We start from the raw sequence: 22887 nt of genomic DNA, 5'->3' as shown, positions 1-22887 counted from the left end.
GATTTGGCAAAGGTAAGGAAGGCTGAAACCCAAACACCACTGAACAAGACACGTAAGTTGAATCGTCAAGACTGGGCTAAGAAATATCTGAAGACAGATTTTTCAAAGGTTTTAGTGACTGATGAGAGAGTGAGTCTTGACAGACCAGATGGGTGGGCCCATGGCTGGATCAGTAACGGGCACATTGAGTTAGCGTGCAAGCGAAAATAGATTACTTTCAACTCATAATATAAGCGCAACCCAATGACCGCAAAAAGCTTACTTCTAGTGCATTTACCGCAAGAGTGGGAGCGTTAATTAGCACTCCACTTGTAATCTGGCCCATTGTATTTACTTAAACATGACCTAAAGATTTAGTTTTATCTAAAAAAAAAGTCACCCGTATCTTTAATATAAGATTTACCTGTAGAGACTAGGGGAGCAAGAATTTTATTAAGGAATTTTGCAGCATTGTTCAAAACTGAGCCAATAGCTGTCAGTATAGGACACACAGGAGGTTTAATAGGATTCTTGTACACTTTAGGTGTTCTGTAAAAAGCAGGCACAATAGGATGTTTCACTAAAATACATTCATAAAGTTTTTACTGATAATTTGCCATTGCATGGCTAAATATTAAATCCCTTTAACTTGCTCAGCAACCTTAATCGTGGGGTCAGTTGCCAAAACTTGGTAAGTTTCATAGTCAGTTAGTAGGTGATATGCCTCTGCCTGTTGATCTTGATAGCCTTTATCTGCATGTTTTATAGTTAAAGTGGTATTCCTTTATAGGTCTCCTTAAATACACTTTTAATTAGATGTTAGATTACATTTATTATATGGTAGCTTATGATTTTTATATTTGGACATTAGGTTTTGAAACTGCTTATCTACTATTTTGATATATGCCTCAACTCCAGAGTTGTTAGTTACACGGAGGAGTATAATCCACTTGTATTAGATAAACCAAAATCAACCAAGTCCAACTTTTTATTACAATTACTGATAGAATTTGCAATGCCTTGAAATTCAATGTTGCCAGAAGTGGGTTTAAGTCTGAGCAGTCTATAGAATTGGATTAAATCGATTTGTAGTTATTATATTCCTCCATGTAACTAACAATATAAATGTAAAGGTTGATGGGTCAAGTAAAAACTAATTATAGGACACCTTTCATTTAAAAACTGAAGCAGTAGATTTTTTTTTTATTTCCCAGACAAATTTAAAAATGTGCCCCCTGTGTCACATGACAGTCAGCAGCCAATCACAAACTCATATGCATACACTGATCTCTTGCACATACCCAGTAGGAGATGGTGCCTCCAAATGCGCACTATTTGATAATGAAAGTAAGTTTAAAGTCTCATAAAACTTCATAATCTATCTGAATCATGAAAGTTTAATTTTGATCTTTGAATGTCTATATATATACCGAAAAAATGTAGATAAAGTAAGCAAAGGATTTATGAACTTGTCTATAGTAACCCTTTGTATGTATAATACTAAAGGTTGATTTTTGCACATGTGTAACTATCATTCAGTGACTCATGTACACAAGTACACATCAGAAGACTTTTCACAGATGTTCTAGGTTATACAATGTTGCAGACTTTACTGTAAATTGAGCAAAAGAATGGTTTCACATAGAAAAAAATGGTTTAGGCAATTTATTATATCCCTGGTCAATAAAGCGGATCATCATTATATTACAAAACTTCCCTTAAATAGAAACACTGATAACTCACTGTGCTGTACATAGCACAGTCCTCTGGTGACAGAATAATACAAAAAGTTATAGATATATATTATAATTTTATCTGTACATTATTTATAGATCACCTTGTAACATAGACTTGTACAATTGCAGCAAGAACCAAATACAAAATTGCTCCCACGCATTGTTGAGATATCCCCCTCACAGTTTGAAATAGAAACTATGCAGAAAAATATAGAAAAAAACATAACTAGACATTCACCAAACTCATAGGATTATAACAGGGGGAATTAGACACCAATGTAATATTTAATGGGCTCAAACTAAATTTACTGCCTAGCAAACTACTGAACAATATACTACTAGAGTTTGTGTCATAGAACAATCTACTACTAGAGTATGTGTAATAGAAAGGTTTATCCTTATGCAGTGCCTTTTATCAAACACAGAGTAAAATCAGTATTTTTAGAAAAGGCCCATTTATTTAGAATGTGCGTAATAAAAAAAAAAAAAAAAAGTCAGGTTTCTGCTTTACTTGGAAGGCATAGATTAGGGTATATACCATAAACCTACTACATTGGTACAAATATTGCATTAGCGCTGCTGTCTCTGCTGCACTGGCAGGAAGCTGTTGTCATGGTGAGGTCTGCCAACCTGTAACTTAATTGGCACAACATTCTACTTTTACTTAATTAACTTCTAATTATCCCTCGAGTCCTGAAGTCAGTTGCCAAATCTCTAAATGTTAAGAGAATGTAAATGGCATTTCAACACTGAAGGGCTAGGGGAGGGGATAAGAGAAATTCATTTGTTTTGATTGATCCCTTAGCAAACCAATTCCTATTTGGAAACCACATGGATTTCCTTGGAGAGGAATAAGGTTCATAGTCTTGGCTAACATTAGTCCAGTCATACTCTTAAGCAGGTATCATAAATATATACATATAACCCCCATTTACAGCAAGTAAATGGTTTCCATAGCTTCAAATTAAAAAGCCGTTTAATTTAGCTGATCCTTCACAAGCGGTTTGCAGACACATAAATATATATATTTCATGTTTCCTGTACATAAACGGTTTATACACAAAAAAGAAAGCATTAAAGAACCTGCTTACTGGTATTACTAAGTCAAACAAAAAAAATAGACAAAAACAAGACACAACAAAACACAAAACAATAATACTGATACTGTTAATGCCTTCCTGTAAAACAGTGCAACAGTTAAGGTCAGTAGGAACCGGAGTCTGAGGCACTGTATTCTAGGTAATGCACGTTGCAGTCATTCAAGCAGATAAGAAACTGCCTGCTGTGATTTTTTAAGGCTAAAGTCTATGTTCTCTGCAGGTGCATAATGTCCTTAAGGTCCATAATGTCCTTCCCAACAGGACACTTCAAAACTTAGCACAGACAGCTCCAGAAATAGTAACAGCCACTAAAGTCGCCTTGAAGCCTGTACGTGTGGAATTGGCTGATGAAGCTTCTGTGTGTCTCTTAATGAATATCTGTTTTCCAATAGTGCACTTAGGGATTCAAAAGTCATCAGAGCTTGGTTTCTGGTCCACATGGATTAAGGGGTGGGAAGGAATTCCGAATCCTTGCAATTTCCATGGCACAGAGATGACCAAAGACTTTGTTGTACCAGTCAGGAGAACGTCCCCTAGTAAGAGCAAAAAAGGAACACTATTAATTACATAAAAAAGTAGACCGTGATTAAGAGGAGATATCTTCAGTATGGATAATCTTGCCTCCATTTCAAAATATCAGCTTTAACTTGATTATTTAGGTGCCTAAAGCATTCAACATTTTTAACTAAGAAGGACATTCTAATAAAAAAAAAGAAATCCTGTTATTCCTTAGAGCATGTCATTTTTGTATTAGTGCCCCTTTCTAAAAACACAGGTGCAAAAATTGCGCTCATTAAATAGAGTATTTAATCTTCTACATGCTGACATTTAGTGTCTGGAGCTCACCTGAGGTCAGTCCTGCAGATGTAAGTAAGCTTGGAACGTCCCATTCCACAAGGCTCCATGAGATACTGGGAGGTGAGAATCACAGCCTGCACCCCTTCTTCCAGTTGCCCAGTGGTATGGTCCATGGATGTAGACACCAGAAGGCAACCACCCTTAGGGAGGTCAGTGCGCCATTTTCTGTAGATCAAAAAACAGGATGGTGTAATAATTAAGTCACATCTCTCACATATTTATGTACAGTATTCAAAACTCAAACAAGAGGCATGCCAAATGAGTGGCTATATATCAAGGACTTAAAGGGATATGAAACCCAACATGTTTCATGATTAAGATAAAGATAGAGCATGAGATTTTAAACATTCTAATTTACTTATATTATCAAATTTCTTTGTTCTCTTGGTATCTTGTTAAAAAGCATTCTTGCAAAACTGCTGCCATATAGTGTTCCAGAATAGGCCGGCTCCTAAGCATACATTTAGAAGTCGGCCCATTTCTGCAGCACTATATTGCAGCAGTTTTGCAAGAGCAATAGATGGCAGCACTATATCCTGCCATGTAGTGCTCCAGATGCATACCCAGGTATCTCTTCAACACAGAATATCATGGGAACAAAGCAAATATGATAATAAAAATAAATTAACTTTTTTTGTGTAATGTTATCCTCTGTCTGAATCACAAAATATCCCTTTAATATTGGAAATTTAAATAAAATTACAATGAATACTTATGCCCAGAGGCAGAACTTATTTTCATTTTCTGCAATGAGATTTTTTTTTTTTTTGTGAAAATGTTCTGCAGTGTCTGAGGAGCCAGTGTTGCTGTGTTTTTTGTTCTCACTCAGGAGGACAGGTTCATGTACAGCCTTGCTGATGTCTGCTGTACGTTCCCAGAGTGTCAGTCTGCCTGGGAACCTGCTCTACTGTACTGCTGGGGTCTATGTGCTTATTTTAGAGGGGATGCTGCTCCATGCTTATACTGCTTATGTATACTATATGCTTGCTAAAGGATGGCACTTAGAAATTAGTCTATATACACACACACACACACACACAAATACATATATACATACCTAACAACATTTAAAATTAGGGGGAGGTAAAAGGTGAGTTTAAAATTCTCCACTACACACAAAATAGAGAAAATAACTCACTGTGTAGTTCATTAACAAATCTAGACAGGCCAGAAGGCTTGTTTTTCCCACAGAAAACCTCTGAATTACATAGTTTCCAATACAGCAAAGGATTATGGGTAAGATATGCAAATTAGGTTCACAATGACACACCTTTTTACTTCAAGTCTGCTTTTCAGCAGATTCCATTTACGCCAAATGCATCGCTGTTCACACAGCTTATAAACTTTGCTAGGGTTAGTGCAGAAGAAGGAAGAGCATCTGGTTACCTGGGTAGAGACCATGAATAAACTAACGTCCCCCATCAAATATAAACTGGAATTCTCCCTTGAGTCTATACATTTCCTGGACCTTAATATCATTAAAGTTTAAAGAGAATGACTACTGTAGGTTTGATACATCTCTGTATACCAAGCCTACGGATAGGAATTCTCTTCTGGAGGCACACAGTTACCACCCATATCATCAGAAGAAGGGTGTAGTCATGTCTCAACTCACCAGAGTAGTTATAAATAACACGGAAAGATCTATAATGAGTACACAACTTGACACAATGGTAGAGAAACTTATAAAGAGAGGCTATGAGGAGGGCTTAGTGTTTGAAACCAAGAGAAGATTGATGGAGCATACACAGGATGAACTTATTGCCACAATCAGCGGATCACAGGGAATGGACCGGATGAATTTCGTGACCACTTTTGATATGGCCCATGGGACGTTAAATTCTTCTATAAGGAGACGTTGGGATTTGGTGAAGGTGGAGAAGTCCCTACCATTCCAACATACAGAACCCCCTAGGATGGCTTATCGGAGGGCGCGGAACCTAAGAGATATCTTAGTGGAATCCGATCCTGTGAAGTGTTACCGCAAGTCTACATGGCTACAAACCAGCAAGAAAGGCTGCTTTCAATGTGGCAATTGTATAACATGCAACAGCATGCTGAGGGGCTCCACATTCCAACACCCTCACACAAATCTGTGTTTTAAGATCCATCATCGCTTAACATGCACAAGCGATTACGTCATCTACATCCTCATTTGCCCATGCTCTCTTTTCTATGTAGAGAAAACTACAGATGTGCGATCAGGGAAGCCATCAAAAAAGGAAATTCTGATCAGCATTTCTGCCACAAGAAACACAGTGCTGCCAGCAGGAAAACAATGCTGATTGACCACATACCCCCAATGTCTAGAGGAGGTGACAGAGCGAAGGCTTTATTGAGGAGAGAAACAAAATGGATTTATACTTTGGATACCATCATGCCTAAAGGCTTGAACACCTACTTGGATTTCAGCCTCTTCTACCACTAGCCTCCGAAGATGGGACTGTGCCTCTTAACTGTCACACGTATTATAGTGTGAACAGGTTATATTATTAACAAGTGTCACTCATTATATAGTTGTTTGCCATATACATTCTCTATAGTTGACACATCATATCCTATCGAGAGATACATATAAATAGTATTATGCACTGTACCCATGTCATATATGGACACAGAATGTTATGTGCTGTGAATCGGTACACATACTCAGTGTATTCATTGTTTTTATTTTGTCCGACACTCGCCCAATATGTTTTGTATGTGCACATTTAGTATTTTTAACTGAGGATATTATCATCGGTATTAGTCTGCATATGACTATTATGATTTGACAACTGTCAGATTATTCTCCGTCCACTCCTGTGAGGAGATGGCGTATCTGACGTGTCGCGTTGTGATGACGTCACCACGCCACATGGATCGGTGGCGGTGCATGCAAAATCAGCGTGGTCTTCATGGGCTAAGTATCTTATATGTTTTAGTCACTTTAATTGATATTATGCAGCTATATAAGGTGGGGATTGGTAGTTGGATGTTATGCATATTTTCTTGTATCATTTGACAAAGGGTCCGGTCCGGTCCCCGAAACGTTATGATAACTTTGGAATAAAGGTTATGGATTATACCTTAACAAGTCCATCGAGTGCTTTCTTTGTATGATTATACATACATACATACATAAAACTTGTTTGTTACTACAACTACAAAGACCCGGTGAGTGCTTTTTACCTGTGGATGAATATATATATAGTAACATAGGATACTCGGGCAGAGCGCGACGCTACAAACCTTGTCTGGTATGTGTGTGTGTGTGTGTATATGTGTATGTATGTATGTATGTATGTATGTATGTATGTATGTATGTATGTATGTATGTATGTATGTGTATGTGTGAGATGAGATATATATATATATATATATATATATATATATATATATATATATATATATATATATATATATATATATATATATATATATATATATATATAGAGAGATAGATATATATATATATAGTAGCCGGTGGCCTAGCACTCCATCCACATCAATGTTTCCAATGCCTGGGTGCAATCCTCAAATGATATGTATAGAATACTAGTAGGGAAGGAGGGCACTCACAGGACTTCATACATAAGGTAATCTTTTATTGTAGTTCTCACAAAAGTGTATTGTCGACGTTTCTGCCTTTTCTTAAGCCTTCTTCAAGACAAGTTTCATAATCTGAACTCGTGCGGAACACAGCGTCCGCGTTATACTCCTAGAACGACAGAGTCATCTATATATATATATACACACACCTAATGTCAGCTCGCAGAGCTCCAAACCTCAAAGATAGATTAGTTCAGAGTCACCTTACAGATATATCAAAAGAAAATTGGTTACAAAAATACCAAGTTAAAAAAGGAAACTTTAAATGTAAGAAATGTTCATTTTGTTGCAATATGCAACAAGGCACTTATTTTGTGGATACATATGGCTGTAACTACAAAATAAGAGGAAGAATAAATTGTAGGAGTGAGGGGATCATATACCTGTTTTTTTGCTGTTGCCCCATGTACTACGTACATAACTAAAGAAAGGATCAAAGAACACAAGAGACATTTCAAATGAAGTGAAAACAAGTAGTGTAGCAAGGCACTTCAAGTTATTTCATAATAGCAATGAATACAGTAATAAATATTGAAAAGTGCCATATGAGTAAGTTAATATTTCACCGAAAAGGGCGGAACAAATCAAACGGTACATAAATCAGAATTATGACCAATAGGAATCAAGCCCTAAACACATCACCAGTAAGGGTGAAACGTGCTTAGCTGCTGAGAGCTAATTATACTGAGGGCTGCAACTGAGCCCTCATCACCACGCTGAACCGACGAAAAGAAAGCAGGGATACAGAGCAAGGCACACTCGTTGTGAGTTGGAAGAGATCCATATCTAGAGTGGGTATGTGAGTATTCCCCAAGGAGGGAGAAAAAGGAAAAACCAGATCTACAATCAAGGTAAAATGTAATGCTTATTATAAGTATTACAGACAGCGGAGACAGATTAAAAGCCTAGCAAGGTGTGCGGAAACACAGCTACACAAGCCGTAATTCCTTGAGGTGCCATACAATCTGTAACTGCAGCAGACAAGACTATAAATCTAACTCACATGAATGAACTAATAAACAGTACAGTCAATACTATTAAAACTCCTAGAGTGATAAGTCCTACTCTGGTATCCCCACCACAAACGAACATTTTCATCTTAGCCCTGTTTTAAGAACGTTATACACTATATGGCTGAAATATATATTGGAACAATTGAGTAATACAACTCTTTTTTGGATACAATTTAGGTCCAACTTGGAAACAAATCAAAAACAGTCTTTTATGTATATAGACTGCATTGTGTCTATTTATATATTCTAAAATGGGCCCACGTTCGTTATGTATTAACAATGATAAATTTTCTTTGAGTCGGCAGCAATAAATCATATGTGCACGATAAAAACTTTTAAATGTGATTTCATACATAAGTAATTGTATTGTACATTATATATATATATATATATATAAATAAATAAATAAATCACACAGAGAAAACCCAGCACTCACTTACAAATTACAAAACAAATTAATACAACACACAGAGAAAACCCAGCACTCACTTACAAGCTCTCAGCTAAGATTTAAAAGCAAAAAAGGAAAGGTTAGTCACCGCATCTGGCCAAATGGGACAACCTCAGGTACCACGTCAAGGTCCTTTCCAATACCCGAGACCCTAAAACAGCCACACAATGCAAGCTTTCAAATCCGAACAAACTGAAAACAAGGGAAGGGTGCACAGGAATATGTAACCACCCTAGACATATACAAAACACGGAAGGGAACTGCACTCTCATACCGGACCGGGTACACATCCCATGACCCTGCAACATGCTCAGCCCTGGGTGCCACTGGCACTCACAGGAAGCTGTGCTGTCCCCAGAGCCACAAGCAGTTAACCCCAGACAGGTCTGGGTGCAAGAACCATAGGGAAAATTACAAAACAAATTAATACAACACACAGAGAAAACCCAGCACTCACTTACAAGCTCTCAGCTAAGATTTAAAAGCAAAAAAGGAAAGGTTAGTCACCGCATCTGGCCAAATGGGACAAGCTCAGGTACCACGTCAAGGTCCTTTCCAATACCCGAGACCTTAAAACAGCCATACAATGCAAGCTTTCAAATCCAAACAAACTGAAAACAAGGGAAGGGTGCACAGGAATATGTAACCACCCTAGACATATAGAAAACACGGAAGGGAACTGCACTCTCATACCGTACCGGGTACACATCCCATGACCCTGCAACATGCTCAGCCCTGGGTGCCACTGGCACTCACAGGAAGTTGTGCTGTCCCCAGAGCCATAAGCAGTTAACCCCAAACAGGTCTGGGTGCAAGAACCATAGGGAAAATTACAAAACAAATTAATACAACACACAGAGAAAACCCAGCACTCACTTACAAGCTCTCAGCTAAGATTTAAAAGCAAAAAAGGAAAGGTTAGTCACCGCATCTGGCCAAATGGGACAAGCTCAGGTACCACGTCAAGGTCCTTTCCAATACCTGAGACCCTAAAACAGCCACACAATGCAAGCTTTCAAATCCAAACAAACTACATATTGTGGCTCTGGTATATATATTCACCGGTCTTGAGAAAAAAAGTCCTTTTATTTAAAGCTTAATAAGACATCCACAGAACAATTACCCCCAAACGTTTCAGTACCGCTCTGGTACCTTTATCAATGGGTATATTCCTAATCTCCAACAAACGTGGAATATACCCATTGATAAAGGTACCAGAGCGGTACCGAAACGTTTGGGGGTAATAGTGCTGTGGATGTCTTATTAAGCTTTAAATAAAAGGAATTTTTTTCTCAAGACCGGTGAGTGCAGCATTTTTTATTCTACATTGGAGTAAAATTGTATTGTGTATCTATTGGTTATGCAACACCACGGCAGTTGTATCAAGTCTTATGGAGTGCACCTGTAAATTGGATTGGTATATATATATATATATATATATATATATACACACACACACACAGTGGGGCAAAAAAAGTATTTAGTCAGCCACCAATTGTGCAAGTTATCCCACTTAAGAAGATGAGAGAGGCCTGTAATTTTCATCATAGGTATACCTCAACTATGAGAGACAAAAGGTGGAAACAAATCCAGACAATCACATTTTCTGATTTGGAAATAATTTATTTGCATATTATGGTGGAAATTAAGTATTTGGTCACCTATAAACAAGCAAGATTTCTGGCTCTCACAGACCTGTATCTTCTTCTTTAAGAGGCTCCTCTGTCCTCCACTCATTACCTGTATTAATGGCACCTGTTTGAACTTGTTATCAGTATAAAAGACACCTGTCCACAACCTCAAACAGTCACACTCCAAACTCCACTATGGTGAAGACCAAAGAGCTTTTGAAGGACACCAGAAACAAAATTGTAGACCTGCACCAGGCTAGGAAGACTGAATCTGCAATAGGCAAGCAGCTTGGTGTGAAGAAATCAACTGTGGGAGCGATAATTAGAAAATGGAAGACATACAAGACCACTGATAATCTCCCTTGATCTGGGGCTCCACGCAAGATCTCACCCTGTGGGGTCAAAATGATCACAAGAATGGTGAGCAAACATCCCAGAACCACACGGGGGGACCTAGTGAATGACCTGCAGAGAGCTGGGACCAACGTAACAAAGGCTACCATCAGTAACACACTACGCCGCCAAGGACTCAGATCCTGCAGTGCCAGACGTGTCCCCCTGCTTAAGCCAGTACATGTCCGGGCCCGTCTGAAGTATGCTAGAGAGCATTTGGATGATCCAGAAGTAGATTGGGAGAATGTCATATGGTCAGATGAAACCAAAGTAGACCCGTTTGGTAGAAACAACTCGTCGTGTTTGGAGGAGAGAGAATGCTGAGCTGCAACCAAAGAACACCATACCTACTGTGAAGCATGGGGTTGGCAACATCATGCTTTGAGGCTGTTTCTCTGCAAAGGGAACAGGACAACTGATCCGTGTACATGAAAGAATGAATGGGGCCATGTATCGTGAGATTTTGAGTGCAAACCTCCTTCCATCAGCAAGGGCATTGAAGATGAAACGTGGCTGGGTCTTTCAGCATAACAATAATCCCAAACACACCACCCGGGCAACAAAGGAGTGGCTTTGTAAGAAGCATTTCAAGGTCCTGGAGTGGCCTAGCCAGTCTCCAGATCTCAACCCCATAGAAAACCTTTGGAGGGAGTTGAAAGTCTGTGTTGCCCAGCAACAGCCCCAAAACATCACTGCTCTAGAGGAGATCTGCATGCAGGAATGGGCCAACATACCAGCAACAGTGTGTGACAACCTTGTGAAGACTTACAGAAAACGTTTGACCTCTGTCATTGTCAACAAAGGATATATAACAAAGTATTGAGATGAACTTTTGATATTGACCAAATACTTATTTTCCACCATAATTTGCAAATAAATTCTTTCCAAATCAGACAATGTGATTGTCTGGATTTGTTTCCACATTTTGTCTCTCATAGTTGAGGTATACCTATGATGAAAATTACAGGCCTCTCATCTTCTTAAGTGGGAGAACTTGCACAATTGGTGGCTGACTAAATATTTGTGTGTGTGTGTATATTATATATATATATATATATATATATATATATATATATATATATATATATATATATATATATATATATATATATATATATATATATATATATATATCCAAGACCTTGCGGTCATAGGACAGTTTCCACTCAGAACAGGACTCGCCATGGTCGACCAAAGAAGTTGAGTGCATGTGCTCAGCGTCATATCCAAAGGTTGACTTTGGGAAATAGACATATGAGTGCTGCCAACATTGCTGCAGAGGTTGAAGGGGTGGGGGTCAGCCTGTCAGTGCTCAGACCATACGCCACACACTGCATCAAATTGGTCTGCATGGCTGTCCCAGAAGGAAGCCTCTTCTGAAGATAATGCACAAGAAAGCCTGCAAACAGTTTGCAAACAGTTTGCTGAAGACAAGCAGACTAAGGACATTGATTACTGGAACCATGTCCTGTGGTCCAATGAGACCAAGATAAACTTATTTGGTTCAGAATGAAGCAAATTAGATAATAGAAGTAAATTGGAAACGTGTTTAAAATAAATTGTATGCTCTACATGAATCATGAAAGAAAAAAAAGTGTGTGTTTCATGCCCCTTTAATCTCAACTATGTCCATAACTGCATCACTAAAATACGACTTCTACAGAGGGCTGATTCAAAACAAGATCGGATAAAGAATCACACCACAAAGCTGCAGCACCTGCTACATACGCTATACTCTATAAAATACTCTAATTTGTGATCCATAGGATCTCTAAATGAGGTACTGTCCTCATGTTTTTCCTCAGCAAGTTTCTTATCCTTTAGGCTTAATGTTTTAAAGGACCTCATGCAGTAAGAAAAGTAAATGTTCCACCTTGAACATAAAGGCTTTATCTGGATCCAAATCAGGTATAGATCCCTGGTCCTCTGAAGATATCTCACCATCTGAGGAATCATCGAAATTGTCAGATGTATAATCCTGCAAAATGACAGCAATCTCTTCATGATGTTAAGACATCTGTGAACTTGAGTCTTCTTCTGGGACAATATCAAAGGATTTGCGATTGCAAAGGTTAAGCAAAGGTATAGTCAGTGGAGATAACCTCTAGGATCTGTTAGTGAACCTGTGGGGTTCCGATCCATAGTAAATCTTTAGGAGACGCAGAGTACAGAAACAGTACAGAAGTAGTTACAGTGTAAATGGAAACACACACAAAAACTGAGCAACAAAAAATAAGTGCTGAATTAGTGAGGAGACAATAATAAGACAATGCCCAGCATATGTAGAGCCCCAGCTAATGCTGAAATACCTCAGAGGAACCAACAAATTCCTTTATAAATCTCTTGCTGTATAGCGGTACTCACCCCCTCCAAAATAAACAGCAGGGAGAATAATGGTACCGTTGGTAGTCTAAAACGATGCAATTGCTGGATTCATAGTGGGATTCGGAGAGTTGTGCGTCAAGAGTTAGAATGGGAAAAATAATCCCTGAGCTAAGAAACTTTTCCACCACACATAACCTTTCCAGAGCACACTCTGCTTTGAGACCAGAACGCTTTATTAGTCTAAGTAATAAAAAAGAAGGAGTAGAAAGGCATGAGGTAGCAACAGTGCTGCTGAGATTCCCCAACCAAAGTAGTAATGTAAAGCACCATGTATAACGTCTCATTAACCTCAAAAGCACTTACATGTCTGTGTGCGTTACCTGTAGTCCCCTGGATATGCTATACATGAAAGTATATCTACAATAGTCTGCGGGCTATGTGGATCCAGTGCACTTACCTGCTAGAGGCACCCACTCCACTTTACTTACCAGCAACTGAAGAGCGCTGTATCCAGTAGAGAGTACTGTGAAGTTAACAGCATAGGATATAGCAAAGGAGTACCACCGCAATCCAACAGGAGGAGGCTAAGGAGCAGGTCCCTGCGACACCTGTGGAGGGGTTATAACTGAAATCCCAAAATGAAATACTGTGTCACCACTGAGTACTCCAATACCCCTGAAGCCATGGATCATTAAATAAAGGGGTAAAGGGTCTCACATAGGTCTGAGCAGCCCTATACAAGTAGACAGTGGAACACCTCAAAACTTCACCTTTTCCTGGGAGGCGAAGAACAAAAAAACTGAGTACAGGGAGGTGGGAGGGTTTAAAAGCTCTTTGCTGTTCTTTGCCTCCTCCTAGTAGCAGGAATTCCATCCCACACGTCAAGGCTTGTGGGCTCTCAACACCTTATGAAAGAAATGTGTTTATCCAAGGTGTACAGAAATGGTTACATAGCATTTTTAAGAGCAGAAACCTCGATCACTAGCAACCTATCTACAAAATTTCCAAAACCCTACAGGACGTGGTCATGTAAGATTAGACTGTTAAAATAAGAGAAATGAATCCACCAGGGCTTTCATGAAGTCGGTTACATAAGGTTTAGTGCTTGAAGCATCTCAAATTAATTTACCCCTTACAAAAAAAGCTCAGAAGAGTTAAAACCTAATCTAAACATTATTATTATTATAAATAAAAAATGCTGAATTATATTTTTCCCCCATTTATTTCCAGGTTGCTTGTTACATGTGCCTTGTCTGACATTATTAGGGTCCCATACAGACGCTCGATTTCATAAATTGTTTATTAGCTAAAGTAATTATTCATTTCTTATTGGATTCTATGTGCGAACAAAGTAAGCAATATAAAAGTTTAGTAAACTAAGAGATATAATCCAAAAAGTGCATACTTTATTGTTAAAGGAACAGTACACTGTAAAATTGTTTTTCCATTAATGTATTTGCAATGACTTCAGAGTATAAAATGTATGAGAAATGGCATTTTTAGGTTTATTTATGTATATAAAGTAGCGGGTTTTGTGCTTTTAAACCACAGCCTATTACAATGGGTTGAACTTAAAGGTAATATCAGATCTCATTATGTTATCACTGTGTACACACACATGTTTCCTTATCTTATATTTGTCTTGAAAACCAAAGCTCAATACTTAAAGGGACACTGAACCCAATTTTTTTCTTTTGTGATTCAGATAGAGCATGCAATTTTAAGCAACTTTCCAATTTACACCTATTATCAATTTTTCTTCATTCTCTTGCTATCTTTATTTGAAAAGGGCATTTAAGCTTTTTCTTTGGTTCAGACTATGGACAGCACTTTTTTTATTGGTGGATGAATTTATCCACCAATCAGCAAGAACAACCCAGGTTGTTCACCAAAAATGGGCCGGCATCTACATTCTTGCATTTCAAAAAAAGAGAATGAAGAAAATTTGATAATAGGAGTAAATTAGAAAGTTGCTTAAAATTTCATGCTCTATCTGAAACACAAAAGAAAAAATTGGGGTTCAGTGTCCCTTTAAGAGAGAACAATGGAAAATTATAATTTCATTACTTAACTATCCTGACCTACCTGGGAGTGTAATTTCTTATGCTGGCTGTGTTTACATAGCCTTATCAACATCCTAAACTCCAGTATACAAAGTTTCAGTATAGATGGTGATATCACAGACTAAATCAGCTATTTCAAATGCCGAAATAGGAGTAAAGGAGCTACTTGTAAACAATTTATTACACTCTAGCAGGTAAAATGGATCATTGGGAACAATTTAAAGGGGGGGCATTTTTTAGGTGAACTGTCCCTTTAATGATTTTTACATTGTGTACACAATTTATCTCACTTACTGTAGTAGACCCATAAGAGATATTGAATAAGTATTCTACTGTGTTTTTTAAAGAGCTTTCAGTTTAGTAAAATAATAAAGCAATGCTGCAGTTTATGCGTTTTATTTATGCCATTTGGTATCAGCTTTAGTACATTGTCTGTAGATTTGTTAATAGATCAAAATAAATGTATAATATGTTTTAATGAGGGATATAAAATTAATGTTTTCACAAAAAAACTGTTGTAACCAATCAAAGGGAAAAAATGTCAGATAATTTGCAAACGCACAGGCAAATGCTCATGAACCAGCAGTACTCTTGCATAGGAAATGTGAATGGACTTACAAAAACAAAAAGAAAATGTTCTTAAAGGGACATTCCGGTTAAAATGTAAACACACATGGAAGAATTACATATTTGATTAAAAACATATTTGCAATGTACATGTATTAGCAAAAATACTTCTAGTATAAGTTATCACTGTTTTAGTGCTAACATTTTCTCTGCATGTGCATGTGAAGCATAGCTAGATATTCTTAGTGCACCAGCATTTTAAATACTGCAGCTGCTCAGAACACTAGTGGGGCTTGTATCATCTCAGCAATTAACAAATTGAGTCATTACCAGATGGCAAATGCACCTTAGGCTCTCTGAGAAAGTGCTGTGTTTAAAATGCTGCGTGCACGGTGCATATTTGAATACACTTTTTGAAACAGCTATAGCTTTTATTAGAAGCATTTTTTGCTAATGCGTGTATATTACAAAAAACATAATTTATGTAAGAACTTACCTGATAAATTCATTTCTTTCATATTAGCAAGAGTCCATGAGCTAGTGACGTATGGGATATACATTCCTACCAGGAGCGGCAAAGTTTCCCAAACCTTAAAATGCCTATAAATACACCCCTCACCACACCCACAATTCAGTTTAACGAATAGCCAAGAAGTGGAGTGATAAGAAAAAAGTGCGAAAGCATATAAAATAAGGAATTGGAATAATTGTGCTTTATACAAAAAAATCATAACCACCACAAAAAAGGGCGGGCCTCATGGACTCTTGCTAATATGAAAGAAATGAATTTATCAGGTAAGTTCTTACATAAATTATGTTTTCTTTCATGTAATTAGCAAGAGTCCATGAGCTAGTGACGTATGGGATAATGACTACCCAAGATGTGGATCTTTCCACACAAGAGTCACTAGAGAGGGAGGGATAAAATAAAGACAGCCAATTCCTGCTGAAAATAATCCACACCCAAAATAAAGTTTAATGAAAAACATAAGCAGAAGATTCAAACTGAAACCGCTGCCTGAAGTACTTTTCTACCAAAAACTGCTTCAGAAGAAGAAAATACATCAAAATGGTAGAATTTAGTAAAAGTATGCAAAGAGGACCAAGTTGCTGCTTTGCAAATCTGATCAACCGAAGCTTCATTCCTAAACGCCCAGGAAGTAGAAACTGACCTAGTAGAATGAGCTGTAATCCTCTGAGGCGGAGTTTTACCCGACTCAACATAGGCAAGATGAATTAAAGATTTCAACCAAGATGCCAAAGAAATGGCAGAAGCTTTCTGGCCTTTTCTAGAACCGGAAAAGATAACAAATAGACTAGAAGTCTTTCGGAAAGATTTAGTAGCTTCAACATAATATTTCAAAGCTCTAACAACATCCAAAGAATGCAACGATTTCTCCTTAGAATTCTTAGGATTAGGACATAATGAAGGAACCCCAATTTCTCTACTAATGTTGTTGGAATTCACAACTTTAGGTAAAAATTCAAAAGAAGTTCGCAACACCGCCTTATCCTGATGAAAAATCAGAAAAGGAGACTCACAAGAAAGAGCAGATAATTCAGAAACTCTTCTGGCAGAAGAGATTGCCAAAAGGAACAAAACTTTCCAAGAAAGTAATTTAATGTCCAATGAATGCATAGGTTCAAACGGAGGAACTTGAAGAGCCCCCAGAACCAAATTCAAACTCCAAAGAGGAGAATTTGACTTAATGACAGGTTTTATACGAACCAAAGCTTGTACAAAACAATGAATATCAGGAAGAATAGCAATCTTTCTATGAAAAAGAACAGAAAGAGCAGAGATTTGACCTTTCAAGGAACTCGCGGACAAACCCTTATCTAAACCATCCTGAAGAAACTGTAAAATTCTCGGTATTCTAAAAGAATGCCAAAAAATGATGAGAAAGACACCAAGAAATATAAGTCTTCCAGACTCTATAATATATCTCTCTAGATACAGATTTACTCGCCTGTAACATAGTATTAATCACAGAGTCAGAGAAACCTCTTTGACCCAGAATCAAGCGTTCAATCTCCATACCTTTAAATTTAAGGATTTCAGATCCTGATGGAAAAAAGGACCTTGCGACAGAAGGTCTGGTCTTAACGGAAGAGTCCACGGCTGGCAAGAGGCCATCCGGACCAGATCCGCATACCAAAACCTGTGAGGCCATGCCGGAGCTACCAGCAGAACAAACGAGCATTCCTTCAGAATCTTGGAGATTACTCTTGGAAGAAAAACTAGAGGCGGAAAGATATAGGCAGGATGATACTTCCAAGGAAGTGAAAAATGCATCCACTGCCTCCGCCCGAGGATCCCGGGATCCGGACAGATACCAGGGAAGTTTCTTGTGTAGATGAGAAACCATCAGATCTATTTCTGGGAGTTCCCACATTTGAACAATCTGAGGAAATACCTCTGGGTGAAGAGACCATTCGCCCAAGTGCAACGTTTGGCGACTGAGATAATCCGCTTTCCAATTGTCCATACCTGGGATATGAACCGCAGAGATTAGACAGGAGCTGGATTCCGCCCAAACCAAAATTCGAGATACTTCTTTCATAGCCAGAGGACTGTGAGTCCCTCCTTGATGATTGATGTATGCCACAGTTGTGACATTGTCTATCTGAAAACAAATGAACAACTCTCTCTTCAGAAGAGGCCAAGACTGAAGAGCTCTGAAAATTGCACGGAGTTCCAAAATATTGATCGGAAATCTCACCTCCTGAGATTCCCAAACCCCTTGTGCCGTCAGATACCCCCACACAGCTCCCCAACCTGTAAGACTTGCATCTGTTGAGATTATAGTCCAGGTCGGAAGAACAAAGAAGCCCCCCGAACTAAACGATGGTGATCTGTCCACCATGTCAGAGAGTGTCGTAAAAATCGGTTTAAAAATATTAATTGAGATATCTTTGAGTAATCCCTGCACCATTGGTTCAGCATACAGAGCTGAAGAGGTCGCATGTGAAAACGAGCAAAGGAGATCGCATCTGATGCGGCAGTCCTAAGACCTAACATTTCCATGCATAAGGCTACCAAAGGGAATGATTGTGACTGAAGGTTTTGACAAGCTGATATCAATGTTAAACTTCTCTTGTCTGACAAGGACAGAGTCATAGACACTGAATCTATCTAGAAACCTAAAAAGGTTACCCTTGTCTGAGGAATCAATGAACTGATTGGTAAATTGATCCTCCCACCATGAACTTGAAGAAACAACACAAGTCGATTCGTATGAGATTCTTCGAAAATGAGAAGACTGAGCAAGTACCAAGATATCGTCCAAATAAGGAAATACCAAAACCCTGTTCTCTGATTACAGAAAGAAGGGCACCGAGAAACTTTGAAAAAAAAATTCTTGGAACTGAGGCTAGGCCAAACGGTAGAGCCACAAAACTGGTAATGCTTGTCTAAAAAGAGAATCTCAGACACTAAAAGTGATCTGGATGAATCGGAATATGCAGATACACATCCTGTAAATCTATTGTAGACATATAATGCCCTTGCTAAACAAAAGGCAGGATAGTCCTACAGTAACCATCTTGAATGTTGGTATCCTAACATAACGATTCAATAAAGATAGATCCGGAACTGGTCTGAAGGAATTGACCTTCTTTGGTACAATGAAGAGATAAAATAAAACCCCAGCCCCTGTTCCAGAACTGGAACTGGCATAATTACTCCAGCCAACTCTAGATCTGAAACACATTTCAGAAATGCTGAGCCTTGCTGTGTTAACTGGGACACGGGAAAGAAAAAAATCTCTTAGCAGGAGGCCTTAACTTGAAGCCAATTCTGTACCTTTCTGAAACAATGTTCTGAAACCAGAGATTGAGAACGGAATTGATCCAAATTTCTTTGAAGAAAACGTAATCTGCCCCATACCAGCTGAGCTGGAATAAGGGCCGCACCTTCATAGGTACTTAGGAGCTGGCTATAGGTTTCTATAAGGCTTGGATATATTCCAAACTGGAAATAGTTTCCAAACTGATACCGCTCCTGAGGATGAAGGATCAGGCTTTTGTTCCTTGTTGTGAGGAAAGGAACGAAAATGATTATTTACCCTGGAAAGAAAAGGGAAAGCAAAGTTGACTTAGAAGACATATCAGCATTCCAAGTTTAATCCATAAAGCTTTTCTAGCTAAAATAGCTAGAGACATATACCTGACATCAACTCTAATGATATCAAAAGATGGTATCACCAATAAAATTATTAGCATGTTATAGAATAATAATAATGCTATAAAATTATGATCTATTACTTGTTGCGCTAAAACTTCTAACCAAAAAGTTGAAGCTGCAGCAACATCCGCTAAAAATATAGCAGGTCTAAGAAGATTACCTGAACATAAGTAAGCTTTTCTTAGAAAGGATTCAATTTTCCTATCTAAAGGATCCTTAAATGAAGTACTATCTGCCTTAGGAATAGTAGTACATTAGCAGGAGTAGAGACAGCCCCATAACCTTAGGGATTTTTGTCCCAAAAAACTCTAATCTGTCAGATGGCACAGGATATAATTGCTTAAACGTCTAGAAGGAGTAAATAAATTACCCAAATTATTCCATTCCCTGGAAATTACTTCAGAAATAGCATCAGGGAGATTAAACACTTCTGGAATAACTACAGGAGATTTAAAAACCTTATTTAAACGTTTACATTTAGTATCAAGAGGACCAGAATCCTCTATTTCTAATGCAAATAATACTTCTTAAGTAAAGAACGAATAAATTCCATCTTGAACAAATACAAAGATTTATCAGCATCAACCTCTGAGACAGAAACCTCGGAACCAGAAGAACCATTATCAGTATCAGAATGATGATGTTCATTTAAAAATTCATCTGAAAAAAAGAGAAGTTTTAAAAGACTTTTATGTATACTAGAAGGAGAAATAACAGACATAGCCTTCTTAATGGATTTAAAAAATAAAATCTCTTATGTTATCAGGAACACTCTGAAAATTAGATGTTGACGGAACAGCAACAGGTAATGTAACAGTACTAAAGGAAATTTTATCTGCATTAAAAAGTTTGACATGACATGCAATACAAACAACAGCTGGAGAAACAGATACCAAAGTTTATAGCAGATACACTTAGCTTGGTAGCTCCAGCACTGGGCAGTGATTTTCCTGAAGTATCTTCTGACTCAGTTGCAACGTGGAACATCTTGCAATATGTAAAAGAAAAAAACAACATATAAAGCAAAATTGATCAAATTCCTTAAATGACAGTTTCAGGAATGGGAAAAAAATGCCAGTGAACAAGCTTCTAGCAACCAGAAGCAATAAATAATGAGACTTAAATAATGTGGAGACAAAAATGACGCCCATATTTTTTAGCGCCAAAAAAGACGCCCACATTATTTGGCGCCTAAATGCTTTTGGCGCCAAAAATGACGCCACATCCGGAACGCCGACATTTTTGACGCAAAAAAAAAAACGTCAAAAAATGACGCAACTTCCGGCGACACGTATGACGCCGGAAAAAGAAAAAAAAAATTTTGCGCCAAAAAAGTCCGCGCCAAGAATGACGCAATAAAATGAAGCATTTTCTGCCCCCGCGAGCCTAACAGCCCACAGGGAAAAAGTCAAATTGAAACAAATGCATTTATCCCAAATATGAAACTGACTGTCTGAAAAATAAGGAATGTTGAACATTCTGAGTCAAGGCAAATAAATGTTTGAATACATATATTTAGAACGTTATAAACAAAGTGCCCAACCATAGCTAGGAGTGTCACAGAAAATAAGATTTACTTACCCCAGGACACTCATCTACATGTTTGTAGAAAGCCAAACCAGTACTGAAACGAGAATCAGTAGAGGTAATGGTATATATAAGAGTATATCGTCGATCTGAAAAGGGAGGTAAGAGATGAATCTCTACGACCGATAACAGAGAACCTATGAAATAGACCCCGTAGAAGGAGATCACTGCATTCAAATAGGCAATACTCTCCTCACATCCCTCTGACATTCACTGCACGCTGAGAGGAAAACCGGGCTCCAACTTGCTGCGGAGCGCATATCAACGTAGAATCTAGCACAAACTTACTTCACCACCTCCATCGGAGGCAAAGTTTGTAAAACTGAATTGTGGGTGTGGTGAGGGGTGTATTTATAGGCATTTTAAGGTTTGGGAAACTTTGCCCCTCCTGGTAGGAATGTATATCCCATACGTCACTAGCTCATGGACTCTTGTTAATTACATGAAAGAAATGCTTCAAAACTGAAATGCATCCATGTGGATTCCAATTTTGGCTGGAATGTCCCTTTAATTTGTTAGGGCATTTTATCACTGCATTATTACTTGCATATAACTATGTGATAAAAAGATATTCTTTAAGAGGAGACACACAAAAAACCCTTCGGATAAGATTTACTGAAAAACAGAATGCCAGTTTAAAGAAACCGTAAAATTTTTCAGTTTTAAGCCTAACAGGTACAACTTTTTAGTATGGCAAATTACAGAACACACACAACCTTGCAGGCACTACTCTGCCCTACCCAATGTGATCCATTCCACTCAATGCAATAGTTTTTGATACTTTTTAGAAAGAGTGACTTTGTGTAGGGATACAGCTATGAACAGCATGCGCAGCAACCAGTCAGTCCTTTTTAGTATGAGTGTAACATGAGATCTGTTGCAAAAATATCAGATACAGCTAATATATGTCATTTAAAAAAATCAGAGATTTTAGATAAATCCATCCTGGGCAAATTCAAGTATCTGGTAAACCTGGTCATCCAGGCTTCACAGCACACAATATTCATGACTAAATGCCTTGTCTACAAGTTGATACATATTAGTTAAAAGTAAAGGAAAGGAAAGTAGTTTACAGAAGATACATTTTCTAGAACAGAACAAAGTTTACTGTGACGTAAAATTTTGCACTAAATTCCATACATCAGCTGTACATACACACGTTTTAAGACATGTATCGTCATACCTTAGTACCAAGAACTGTCGTTGTGGGTGAGGAGCCATGCTGTCTGTTACATAATGGAAGATCTCAGTGTTTGGCTCGAGTGTCTCCACCACTTTTCCTTGCAGAAGGTCATCATCCCAAAGGTGACGCTCTCTTAGTACCCGGTGAAGCAGAGATGATGGAGGAGCTTCCACCTCCGTAGATACCTTCCACAGACGCAAAGGGTTCCCGTCACCAACCTATAA

The 22887-nt window shown here is 38.1% G+C and overlaps 1 protein-coding gene across 5 annotated transcripts in view; it reads right to left on the bottom strand.

Annotated features, from left to right (window-relative positions):
• Positions 1-1629: 1629 nt before the first annotated feature.
• STARD8 (StAR related lipid transfer domain containing 8) overlaps positions 1630-22887 on the bottom strand; it is a 432650-nt gene continuing 411392 nt past the window's right edge. For all 5 annotated transcript variants that reach the window (XM_053699029.1, XM_053699033.1, XM_053699032.1 and 2 more), the window contains 3 exons: positions 22664-22881; positions 3662-3838; positions 1630-3348 (listed from right to left, as the gene is read on the bottom strand). In XM_053699029.1, coding sequence (XP_053555004.1) covers positions 3231-3348; positions 3662-3838; positions 22664-22881 — 513 coding nt within the window. In that variant the 3' untranslated portion in view covers positions 1630-3230. The remainder of the gene's footprint in view (positions 3349-3661; positions 3839-22663; positions 22882-22887) is intronic.

This window comes from Bombina bombina, chromosome 1, assembly GCF_027579735.1.
Source record: "Bombina bombina isolate aBomBom1 chromosome 1, aBomBom1.pri, whole genome shotgun sequence".
NCBI classification, from domain to species: Eukaryota; Metazoa; Chordata; class Amphibia; order Anura; family Bombinatoridae; genus Bombina; species Bombina bombina.
The sequence above is the reverse complement of the archived record's forward strand: the minus strand, read 5'-3'. Positions and strand labels throughout refer to the sequence as shown.